This window comes from Diabrotica undecimpunctata, chromosome 9 (genome assembly GCF_040954645.1).
Source record: "Diabrotica undecimpunctata isolate CICGRU chromosome 9, icDiaUnde3, whole genome shotgun sequence".
Taxonomy (NCBI): Eukaryota; Metazoa; Arthropoda; class Insecta; order Coleoptera; family Chrysomelidae; genus Diabrotica; species Diabrotica undecimpunctata.
The window spans coordinates 126375537-126389006 of NC_092811.1; the positions used below are offsets into that span (position 1 = coordinate 126375537).

Sequence of the window (13470 nt, forward strand, 5' to 3'; positions counted from 1 at the left end):
ATAAATGGTAAAAAAATAAGAAAATAAATATTGTACGTAATATATATTGTACATAATATAAATTGTACATAATATTGTAATGTACCTACCTACTCACATGTAAGATAATTAAAGTATCTATGTATTTCTATTTAGTTTTTAGTCACCTGGTATATGTTATTTACAATTATGAAAAGTTCTCATGTATAATCACTAATAATTATTTGCTGTTAGAAATCAGAATCAATACTCTTCATAAATATTTTCCTATTTAGAATAAATAAGTTTCGCTAGTTTATTCACCTAATACTTCGTATCTATGGAATAATAATAATTTATTTCTCTTATTTCTTTGTTCGATAAGCTATCCGTATTTGCTATTTTAATATTAATATTTGAGTCCAATCTCTTGTACTCAAATCCATCCAGAAACATCGTTAAATAATTGTAGATAACAGAACTTATATATTCATAGTTTTAAGAAATAACAAGCAGAGTGTAATTTTCATCCTCTAATATAATAAATTTATACATGTCAATATATTCTGTTTAATTCCAAAACAAAGAGTTAGTCCGGAGAAGAAATAAACGCATAGTATTCCATAACAAAATTTGGTGTCAGAACGTGGGATATTAGTAGCAGAGTTCCTCTGATTGCTGATAGAAGGAGAGCTGAGGAATTTTTGAATTGACTTGTTTCCTTCGAGGAATCATTCAAAAAAAAAACTGTCAGTGTGGAAAAATCGCCACTACAACTAATTACATTGGGGTCCAGTACATCCAGTTCGAAATCCAGTTCCAGTCATAACCCAATTGTAGTTCCATCGGAAGTAGAGGTGAACCCGTGGAATAATAGACTATGCGACCAACAACAATATTCTACTTGTAAGTACATTCTATCTTAAATTCTGTCTCATATTTTAAAAATCTTGTAAACGTATGTCTACTTTATATCCTGATATAAGTAACTTATTTGACGAACAAATACCTTCTCCCGACTCAAATTCTCTTTCAAATTCTTCTACTTCTAATTCAAATAAAATGTCAGTATCAATTGAAATAGCTGAAAAACTTCTCATTCGATTTGATGGTACAAAATCAAAATTATACGAATTCATAGACAATTGTGATAAAGCATACAATTTAGTAAATCCGCAATCCAAACCCATCTTATTAGCCATTATAGAAACTAAATTAACCGATAAAGCTAGGGCCATAACTAGAAACAGAACATTTGACGAATGGAAAGATTTAAAAGACTTCTTATTAGATGCTTATTCTGAACGCCGAACTGAAGGTCAGTGGCAATTGGAATTACATTCCTTACGTCAGATGCCCAGTGAAAATGTAATGTCATTTGCAAATAAAGTTGAAAATTGCTATATAAAATTAATAAATACACTTGATCCAGACTTATCTCCAGATGCAAGAAATGCATGTACTAAACTCTTAAAAACTCAAGCACTAAATGTCTTTATTAGAGGATTAAACAAAGACCTCTCTATTTTAATCAAAGCCCGAAATCCAGATTCCTTAGAAAGAGCTGTTGCTATAGCAATTGCCGAAGAACAAGAACAGTTATCAAGACAAGAAATTTTCAGACCATTCTGTAATATTTGCAAACGAAATAACCATTCCTCAAATAACTGTCGATATAAAAACAATTCAGATAGAAATGTTAGACATCTTCAAAATTCTAGTTTTCAAAACCCAAAATATCCTAATTCAAATCTTCAAAGGTCAAATTCTCAAAATCAAAATTATAAACCTTCAAATTCAAATTCCAATTCTGATTTTCCTCCAAACTTAAGAAAAGAAAATACCAACACTTCCCAACGTTTTTGCAGATACTGCAAAAAACCAGGTCACGTTATAGAAGAATGTAGAAAACGCGAATTTAACAATAAAAACAAAAATCCAACAAATTCTTTAAACTTCCAGAATCCTCGACAACCAACGGTCGATTCTCGAGGAGTTCGTTCAGTTCAGGCCGTATCACAACCATCAACTTCTCAGTCACTTCCTATGTAGATTTACCCTTAGTAAATAATTCTAATCCATCCTCTTGCAAGTTTCTAATCGATACAGGCGCAGATATTTCTTTAATTAAATATTCAAAAATACTAAACATTCCAAAAATTTATTCTAAGTCTATTACTCTACGAGGCATTGATAAAAATGTCTTAAATCCAAATAAAACTATATGTAGTTGTAACGTAAATTTCAAGATAAAAGATTTTGTCCAAACTCATGTTTTCTATGTCGTAGAAGACGATTTTCCTCTTCATTTCGACGGTATATTAGGTAGCGATTTTTTTGAAATAAATAAATGCCAAATTGATTATAAAGAAAATAAATTAAACTTTAAAAATTGTTCTATTTCAATCGAATATATAAAATCTCCATTAAACAATGACAATGACGAATTTCTGAGAGATCAAAATATCGAGACAAGTTCTAATATCGATGAAATATTTCCTTATGATGCTAAATCCATAGAGGATCATTCTTATTTAGAAACCAATGATATCCAAATAACCTTAAGTAGTGAAGAACTACTATCCAATCCAATTCAATCTAAATCTAACTCTAAATCCAAAGAAAATTCAAGTCCAAAATGTGTAAAATCCACTGAGATATGCACAAATAAAACTTGTAACTCTTCACGAAATCATAAATCAAAATCCTGTTCAGAAGAAAAATCCTGTTCAGACGATCTTATACTAAATCAAAACTCTAATTCTAACTCAAGAAGTAATAAAACTATTCTATCCGCAAGAACTGAAACAATTGTTCAAATTAAAGTAATAAATAATGAATTAAGCGAAGGATTATGTCCCGAACGCGAAATCTTTAAAGGTGTATTTTTATGTCCTAGTGTTGTTAAAGTAAAAAATGATTTCTTTTTAACCTCAATCGTAAACACTACTGAAACGGATGTTGAATTAAACGATATTCAAGTAGCAATAGAAAAAATTCCAAATTTACAAAACAATGCAAATATACGAAAAATGTCTTCTTATAAAGATAATACGAATTCTAACAGAATTGCTAAATTAAAAAATGCCTTGAGAACAGATCATTTAAATAGTGAAGAAAAATCATCTTTAATTTCTATTTGCAAGGAGTACAATCATATCTTTTATCTGGAAGGAGATCAACTTACCAGTACAAATGCCATAACTTGCAAAATTCCTTTAAATTCTAATGTACCTATTAGCACTAAATCATACAGGTATCCTGAAGTACACAAACATGAAGTCGAAACTCAAATAAAAGGTATGCTAGATCAAGGTATTATCGAAGAATCAACTTCGCCATGGAATTCGCCCCTTTGGGTTGTGCCAAAAAAGGCCGATGCTTCAGCAAAGAAGAAATGGCGAATTGTTATAGACTATCGACGACTAAATGATATTACTATAGGAGATTCATTTCCACTTCCGAATATAGTCGATATATTAGACCAATTGGGTCATTCAAAATATTTTTCAACAATAGATTTAACATCAGGATTTCACCAGATCAAAATGGATCCTGAGGATTCTCCAAAGACTGCTTTCTCAACTCCGTCTGGACATTATCAATATTCACGAATGCCATTTGGATTAAAAAATGCTCCCAGTATTTTTCAAAGGCTAATGAATACTGTCCTCTCAGGAATACAAAATTACAGATGTTTTGTCTATCTCGACGATATAGTCATTCATGCCGATACATTAGAAAATCATAATAAAAGATTAAAAGAAGTATTCGAAAAATTGTCTACATTCAACTTAAAAATACAACCAGATAAGTGCGAATTTTTTCGTCGCGAAGTAATGTATTTAGGACATTTAATAACTGAATTTGGTGTCAAACCGGACGAAAAAAAGGTATGTGCTGTTACAGATTTTCCTATACCCAGAACACAAAAAGATATTAAGAGCTTTTTGGGTCTCACTGGTTATTATAGACGCTTTATAAAAAATTTCAGTGCTTTAACACAACCTTTAACAAAACTGCTGAGGAAAAATGTTGAATTTAATTGGACAAGCATTCAACAACAGTCATTTGAGAACCTGAAATCAATACTTTGTTCAGAACCAATACTTCAGTATCCAGATTTTACCAAACCCTTTGTCTTAACAACGGATGCTAGTAATTATGCAATAGGGTCCATACTTTCTCAAGGTAAAGTACCAGATGATTTACCTATTGCTTATGCTAGTCGTACCTTGAACAAAGCGGAATCAAACTATAGCACAACAGAAAAAGAATTACTTGCAATTGTATGGAGTGTTAAACACTTTAGACCATATTTGTACGGAAATAAATTTTTCATTTATACGGATCATAAACCACTCACATGGCTATTTAATGTAAAAGATCCCGGATCAAGACTCGTTAGGTGGAGATTAGCATTAGAAGAATATAGCTATGAAATTATTTATAAACCAGGTAAATTAAATCAAAATGCTGATTGTTTAAGTCGTCCTCCTTTAACCATATCTGAAACAAATATTTGCGAAGAAAACAAAAACCCGGCAACAATCACCTTACAAATAAACAAAATGAGTAAAGAAAATAATGACACTTATTCACAGTTCTTATCTAAATCCGAAACTATATTAATAACAAATGATAATATAAAAGAAACAAATGAAAAGATTACATCATTTTCACAAAATTTAGCATTGTTTGTTTCCGTAGATTTAAATTTTAATGAGATCGTTCAGAAACAAATAAATAAACAATTCAGTCATATAGAAAAATTGAAAGCCAAAAATCCAAGACTAAATGACATTATATATATTTCTGATCAAAATAAAAACTTTTATTACATATTTATAAAAAATAATTATTGGGACAATACCTCTTATGAAGATATATTTAATTCCCTAATAAAATTAAGAGACTGGTTATTAAACGATAAAATATTAAAAATTTGCCTACCCAGAATAACTTTTAGCTACGATAAATTAAGTTGGGGAAAAATTAGATCTATGATTAGATTTATTTTTAGAAAAACTGATATATCTATTATCATTTATCATGATATACTAACAAATCCTGAACCTGAGGAAATAACTACAATATTACAAGAGAATCACACTAGTCCTACGGCTGGACACTCTGGTTTTCATCGGACATACAATCGTATAAAAAAACATTTCAAATGGAATAATATGAAAAATGATATTAAAAACTTTATAAAAACCTGTGAATCTTGTCAGAAAAATAAACTCGTTAGAAAAAAATTCGTAAAGCCCATGGAGATAACAACAACAAGCTCAAATCCATTAGAAAAAATATTTTTAGATATAGTAGGTCCTTTACCTTTAACCGAGTCAGGTAATAAGTTCATATTAACATTACAAGATGACTTAACAAAATTTTCTCAAGCTTATGCAATTCCGAATCATGAAACCAAGACTATCGCTGAAAATCTGGTTCGTGGATTTATTTGCAAGTTTGGAAAACCCGATATAATAGTTACTGATCAAGGCCGAGATTTTACTTCCAAATTATTTTCTCAAATCGCCAAGCTTTTTAAAATCAGACATATAAATTGTACTGCTTATCATCCAGAATCAAATGCTGCATTAGAAAGGAGTCACGCTACTTTAGCAGACTACCTTAAACATTATATTAAAGCTGATCAATCCGATTGGGACGAATGGCTAGATTTTGCTATGTTTTCATATAATACAACTAATCATACTTCAACCAAATTCACACCATATGAACTAATATTTGGATATACACCTAATCTACCTAGCAGTATAATACGACCAGTAGAACTCAAATATACATATGAAGATTATTTAGATAATTTAACACTTAAGCTTAGAAAATCTCATGAGTTAGCAAAAACGAATCTATTAGAATCTAAAGTAGTCAGTAAAAAATATTATGACCAAAAGATTAATGACACCGTTTTCTTAGAAGGACAATTAGTATATCTCCAAAATGAGCAAACAAAGAAGGGTCAAACCAAAAAACTTACACAAAATTATAATGGACCTTATAAAATTCTAGAGATAAATTCTCCTGTCAATTGCACAATTTTAGTAAATAAAAAACCAATAAAAGTTCACATGAATAGATTGAAACATGCTTTTGTTTCAGGTATGCAATAATATGGCTGACAAATAGTGAACAAATTCACAAGAAATATACCAATACTCCTATCAACAAATCACCTGGAATCTATTACGAACACATAAAAAATGTTCAATTTATTGAAACTCATTGGAACATATTAAGTCATATTCCTTTACAACCTTTTACAGACAAATTAAATTTTGTAGATCTCACCTATCAAAAAACATTAAGACTGTGTCAAAACAAACCAGTTCTTATTGAATTACGATTATGCGATACTTCACTAAAACTCTTAGGACAAATCATACCTAGACTCTTTCAAGATGAACAAACTTTAAAAAACATAATTCTGCATGAACATTTTAGACCAAAACGCGCTCTATTTAATGCAATTGGATCTGTTTTCAGGACCTTATTCGGTACCTTAGACAGTGATGATGCTGAAAATTTCAATAATGCTATTAACAAAGCTGAAAGTAACGAAAATCATCTTCTTGATTTACTAAAACAACAAATTCATGTAGTAAAAGCCACGATTGCAAATTTTAATAACTCTATTACAAATCTAGACCGAAACAAAGTGATTTTTGATAAAAATTTTGAATCAATTACCAATTACACAGATAAAATGAATAATAAATATTTTAATTTAGATTTAAAACAAAAAATTGAAGAACATTTTACCTTACTAACTTTCTTTATAACAGAATTACAACAAGAATATTCTACTTTAATAAACGTTATTCTATTTGCAAGAAATAATAACCTTCATCCTTCTGTTATAACACCTGAGCAACTAATTCAAGAATTATCTAAAACGGTAACGCATTTACCTAGTACATCGACTTATCCATTTCCATTGACTATCGATTATGCTCATAAATATTTCGATATCATTTTACTTAAATATATATATTTTGATAACAAGATTTTAATTACGGTTAGTATACCTTTGGTTAGTAATACTCCTTATTCTCTTTTTAAACTAATATCTCTTCCTATAATTCATCCAACATTAAAGAGACTTACCTTTATTCTTCCATCTGTCAAATATCTTGTTCTTTCAGAAAATAGAAACATTTATGTTACTATTGATACATTAGAAGACTGTTATTCATTAGATGAAGAAAAACTTATTTGCAAAAATCCTGATACTTTCCGATTTACACACACTAATCCAATTTGTGAAACTGAATTGTTAACTTCAATAACAAACATACCATCTAGTTGCGATACTCGTATAATTCAAACAGAATATGAAATTTGGCATAAATTAAACAAACCAAATTCTTGGATATATGTTTTACCCAAACCAACAGATTTAACTTTAAGCTGTCAGACTAGTACGCCAATATCTATTGTTCTTTCAAACACAGGTATTTTTTCTACTTCGAATAATTGCAAAACTTACACCGGATCAACTATTTTGATATCTGTCTCAAATCCAAAAGAAAGTAATTTTCAGTCTATCATTCCAGATTTATCCCTTCCAGAAGTCTGTTGTGATGATATTAAGATAAATAATGAATCCAAATTACACCTTGTTCCCTTACAATTAAATAATCTCGATCGAGATGCATTAAATTTAGCAAGCCATAAACTAGATAATTTAGAGAAAATGACCTCAGAAACAAATATTAATTTTTCAGACACAATAAAAAATAGTTCTTATTTCACTTATGCAATCTTATTTTTGATAAAATGTATGTTACTTTATATTTTATACAGGATAATTAAATATTTTTACCGACGATTTCGTAGAAATCCGTCACATAGTTGTCAACAAATTACAAATTGTTTAACACTAAATATATGTCAAAGTAAACGAAAACATGTACATGAGACAGATTTAAGTATAGATTGTAAACATAATAAAGACAATAATTATAGTGAATCCAAAAAGTGTGAAGAGACTAGTTTCACAGAGACTACACCGATAAGACGAAGTGAAAGACTATCGAGACTAAAAGAAACTATTTAAATGTGTTAAAATAAAATAATAATGTATACAAATGTTTTATACCATTTAAATGAAAATTCATTTTACAATTATTTTCATTCTTACAAAAGGAGGTGTAATGTACCTACCTACTCACATGTAAGATAATTAAAGTATCTATGTATTTCTATTTAGTTTTTAGTCACCTGGTATATGTTATTTACAATTATGAAAAGTTCTCATGTATAATCACTAATAATTATTTGCTGTTAGAAATCAGAATCAATACTCTTCATAAATATTTTCCTATTTAGAATAAATAAGTTTCGCTAGTTTATTCACCTAATACTTCGTATCTATGGAATAATAATAATTTATTTCTCTTATTTCTTTGTTCGATAAGCTATCCGTATTTGCTATTTTAATATTAATATTTGAGTCCAATCTCTTGTACTCAAATCCATCCAGAAACATCGTTAAATAATTGTAGATAACAGAACTTATATATTCATAGTTTTAAGAAATAACAAGCAGAGTGTAATTTTCATCCTCTAATATAATAAATTTATACATGTCAATATATTCTGTTTAATTCCAAAACAAAGAGTTAGTCCGGAGAAGAAATAAACGCATAGTATTCCATAACAATATATTGCACAAATTTGTTGAAAGGAAAGGAAGTCATAAGGGTATTATTTAAAATTGGACGAATGGGTTAATGGCTTTAAAGTCTCATGTAATGGAATGGCTGTCTCTTATCTATGGGCTGTATAACATCGATAGTGGATTTTAAAACCACATTTAAATGTAAAAACTACTGTTTTCGTCTATATAACTAGATAAAAATTTATCCAAACAACTAAAATTAGGTCATTGGGGTTGATTTTTTATTTTACATTTATAAATTTATATTGCAAAAGATTATTTGAAGTCTGCTGGAGTAAATTGAAGCTTATAGAAATTAGAAATAATACATGAACATACAGAGTTTTTGGTAGAAAATTAGATAAAACAGATGATGCAGAATGTAATGGAAAAGTTGATTAATTTTAAAAACTTATCGGCAAGCCTCATTACCGTCTCAGCTTATAGGAAATGATACTTTTTCAAAAAATTTCATTAATCCAGTTTAGTGGTAGAATTTGACCAACCAAGTAGCTCGATTTCCGACTTTTGTACCCCATATCATCCCCATTCGTCAGACATAAAAATTCAAGTTCTATGCCAAATTCTGTGTCCTGAAATATATAGCTTTCCTTGTCTAAGTTTTGGGGTCAATCGATTTCGATTATAGGTTATCTACTTGTAAAAATGTCAAAATAAAATAAATTTTGTTGTTAAAATACAACCTTAAAAAACAATGAATCCTAGAACAAAATGTAAAATTAACTCGGATGGTAGTGTTTGTTTATCAGATATTTTAAATTCATTCAACTCATCAATCAAAGAAGAACATGCATGGGCATTGTGTTATCAAATTGCCAAATACTTTGAAGAATGTCTTCAGGCATATAAACAAAACTCTTATGTTATTACTGAGGTACAACACGTTTACTTGAAATCTGACGGGACTGTGCACGAAAATACGGGAGTTATAAACGATAATTCTCGGAGAACACCCCAAAATGAATTGGATATTATCAAAGGTATAGGGGTGGTGATATATGCAGCATTAGATTCTGAAATTCAGAGCGGGGAGGAAAAGGTGATTAGTTATGACTTAGAACAACTCATTAGTGATTTAATTGCAGACGACCTTAACAATGTAGATCATAATCATCATGAAACTGATGATGAAGGCATTGAAAGAGATTCTGATGAAGATCCAAGCACATCAAAGCCTACAGCTCACATAACTTTAAAAGAGGTAATAAAAAGGTGTGAAAATCATCTAGGGTATTTAAGTAAAACTCAGGCTGAAGCACATTATAAGGCTGTAGTTAGAGCTTTAGTTGCTGAAGCAATTGAACTATCCACATTTTTAGAAAAAGTTGCACAAGGCAGTATTAGCTTGCCATCTAGTAGTACCAGTGATCAATTAGAATTCTCAGATTGGGCAAAATTTTGGGTGCAAGTTATGAATGAGCTGCGTACTGGTGTTAAACTTAAGAAAGTTAATTTCTCAAAAGCACCTATTGAATATGAATTGACTCCCTATGAAGTGTTAATGAAAGACATAAGAAATTGTAAATATAACTTAAGAAAAATTATGGTGAACGGAGATGCACCTTGTAGAATAACCAAAGATGCTCATGCAATTATTTTGGAGTTCATTAGATCTAGGCCTCCCTTGAAAAAAGCTTCTGATAGGAAAATTGTACATTCACCCAGACCTCTTACACCTCGTGAACAGTTGTTGAATTCTATTAGGAAAGGAAGGAAACTGAGACCAGTGCCAACACCGAGGTAAGTTTATTATCTTAATATTTTTGCTCTCTTATTTTTAAAAACATGTTTTGGGAGTATATCATTTCCAAACCTAATAAAATAATTAAGGTTTGTTTGAATATTTCAGAATTAAGAAGCAGTTATTACAAATTGTAGTTAAGATTTGTTTATACAATCAACTATATAAAGATTGAAGCTGTTTCTCCAATATTTATTTATTTAAAAGGTTTTGTAGGTCTAGGGGCATACTTAGATACAATTAACATTGCAATACAATTAAAAAACAGTTTTTAGTTTCTTTATTGTCATGTACATGTTCTCTTCTATTCCATTCATCTCTATTTTTTGCTATTTCTTTCCAGTCAAGAATTCCAATACTTCTTAGATCTTCTATAACACTATTATACTACCTTTATATTGATCGTCTGCTCAAGACGACTGTTTCTGATTTTTGGCATTATATGCCTATATATTCCCTGTATATGTCATAAAATCACAGTCTTTGTGCTTTTATGAAAGGGTACTACTAAGGCATTGGACCCCTATACAACACTTATTGCTTAGAACTGAGCTAAATCATATATTTGTGGGAGTTAAATGACTCAAAGTCTCATAAACAAAACATGATAGAGGGCTGCAACAAAGGTAGTTACATAAACCACTCTCTCTTTTTATCAGATTTACTAATGAACTACATGAATATTTCTGTGACTTAACTTCCCATTTTTTGAAAAAAATTACCAAGGTTGGAAGGTGAACGAACTTATTTAAGTCTTATGTACAGTTTTTACTTCATTATACCCAAATAACTCTTTAATTAATTATGATTTTTTAGTAACTAGTGGATTTTAGTGGATGTGTTTCAAAATCATCGGCATTAATAAACTGAATTGAGAGAAACATGTTGATTTTCCATGTAAAGTGTAGCCCTTATATGTTTTTTTAAATAGGAGCTTGAGAAAACTGTAACCCAGAGAATATTATAGCTTGAATGTAGTTTGGAATTGGAATTGTCTAATTCATGTTAAAAGTGCTGGAATTCCTTAGGTATTTCACATTGAAAAAGAATTCATTATACAAAAGAATGTTTTAGGACTCATGTAGAGTGACCCCTTAGACATACCATGCCAAAAATTAGTTTAGAAAATATGATCTTTTAACTGTCAAGCTTATATAGGATTAGAGCTCGAATAAATGAGTGTGCAATAAATAGATTTTACAACATTGCAATCATTGTTTTACTGTTTTAGAATACTGATTATTTTAGGTAACTGCTGCTGCTTTCTTTAGCGAATTTAATGTTAATTTCTTAAAGATATTACATATTACTGTTCTGAAGTTATTTTCACCTCAGATCACCCCATTACAGCATTATAATGACATTATATTTTTTAATCTAATTTATCTTATAACTACACTCTAAAATACAATACTTAGAAATAATTCTAGTGTTTACTATAAATCATGATTTTAAATTGATTTAAACTTAAATGAAAAGGATCTACATCACAGTGACTTTTTAAAAATCTCATGGATTATTGCAGGCATAATTGGTAGCATGCAAATTTATATGAAAAAGTTCAAAAGATCTTAGTCTATGCTGTGGAATATTGAAGCTTATTTTACTTAAAAGTTCAGGACATTTAAATAAATTATTTAATAATTTATAAATAATTACATAATCAAACTGAATTCGTCTGTTATAAAGTGTTGTTAGATTTAATCTATCTAAAATTACTCTTTTGTCTATATTTGCAACTGGAATTCCTGTTTTATAACCGCAGTACCTAAGAAACTTATTCTGAACTTTCTCAATGGAGTTGATATACTGGTCATACATAGGAGACCAGACTAGCGTGCCATATTCTAGTTGAGAGCGTACAAGGGAACAAGACTTCAATACAATCTGTGAAATATGGTCATTGAAATGAATGCTTTCATCGAAAGTGATGCCCAGGTCTCTAACTTGATTTTTATATATTAAATTAACATTATTCATAAGATAGTTTGAGTCGTATTGTTTATTCCTCCTAAAAAATCTGATATAGCATTTATCAATATTTAATGAAAGGTTATTCTGTGTACTCCAGTCCCAATGATTAAAGATTATCAGAAATATCATTTATAATGAGATTAAATAGTAATGGTGAACAGTGGCCTCCTTGGGGGACACCTGATAAAACCTCAAATGATTCAGATAGGAAATTAAATAGTTTCTCCCTTTGTTTTCGATCCTTTAAAAAACTTAATATCCATTATATGACCTCCTTAGTAAATCCTAAATTATGGAGTTTTGCAAGCAAAATGTTAAAATTGAGTCTGTCGAAGGCCTTGGAGAAGTCAGTGTAGATTGAGTCTACTTGTTCCTTCCTCTCCAATGCTTCCAACAGATCCATTTCATATACTGCCAAATAAGTAATAGTGGATTTTCCAGCTGTAAACAGTTGAACTACAGATAATAATTCTTTACATTGCCAATATAGTTGATTGTATACTATTTTATCAAATAACTTTGGTATTGCTGATTGCTTAGAGATACTACGATAATGTTTTACATTATTTTTGTCACCAGCTAAAAATAGGTGATACAAAGCTGTCTTTCCATCTAGTCGGAAAGGAACATGTAAGCAAAGATAGATTAAACAGTACATATATTGATTTGGAAATTGTAAATGAACAATGTTTCAAAAAATAATTTGGAATATTATCTGGTCCCATTGAAAAAGAGTTTTCTGAGTTGACATATACCATCATAAATATCAGATGTTTTAATAGTACTTATATGAAGAAATATTTGCTTTTGGTCTGAGTCTGTTTTGGGCAATCAGCATGTGGATGAATCATATACACTAGCGAAATGTTCGGCAAACAAGTTAGCTATGTTTTTGCCATTTGGTTATCAAGGTACATGTGATTTGGAACATTGTTTGATTTTTTTTGTTACATTAATGTATTTTCAGAAATGTGCTGGATTATCTGTCAGGTTGTTACTAATAGTTTTTCTATAATTAGAGTGACATTTTTGAGTTTCTATTTTACATTTAGATCTTAAGTTAGAAAATATCAAGTAATCTACTTCA

General features: G+C 29.6%; 2 protein-coding genes across 2 annotated transcripts in view; both read left to right on the plus strand.

Moving 5' to 3' along the window:
- The first annotated feature begins 140 nt into the window (after positions 1 to 140).
- LOC140451419 (uncharacterized) lies at positions 141 to 8601 on the plus strand. The gene is made up of 2 exons (XM_072545210.1): positions 141 to 864; positions 6088 to 8601. Exons 1-2 carry the CDS (start codon positions 839 to 841, stop codon positions 8042 to 8044), a joined length of 1983 nt encoding a protein of 660 aa, XP_072401311.1. The 5' UTR covers positions 141 to 838; the 3' UTR covers positions 8045 to 8601.
- Positions 8602 to 9302: 701 nt separating this feature from the next.
- spir (spire type actin nucleation factor) overlaps positions 9303 to 13470 on the plus strand; it is a 32118-nt gene continuing 27950 nt past the window's right edge. The window contains exon 1 of the mRNA XM_072545211.1: positions 9303 to 10408. Within this exon, the coding sequence (XP_072401312.1) occupies positions 9363 to 10408 (1046 nt within the window). The 5' untranslated portion in view covers positions 9303 to 9362. The remainder of the gene's footprint in view (positions 10409 to 13470) is intronic.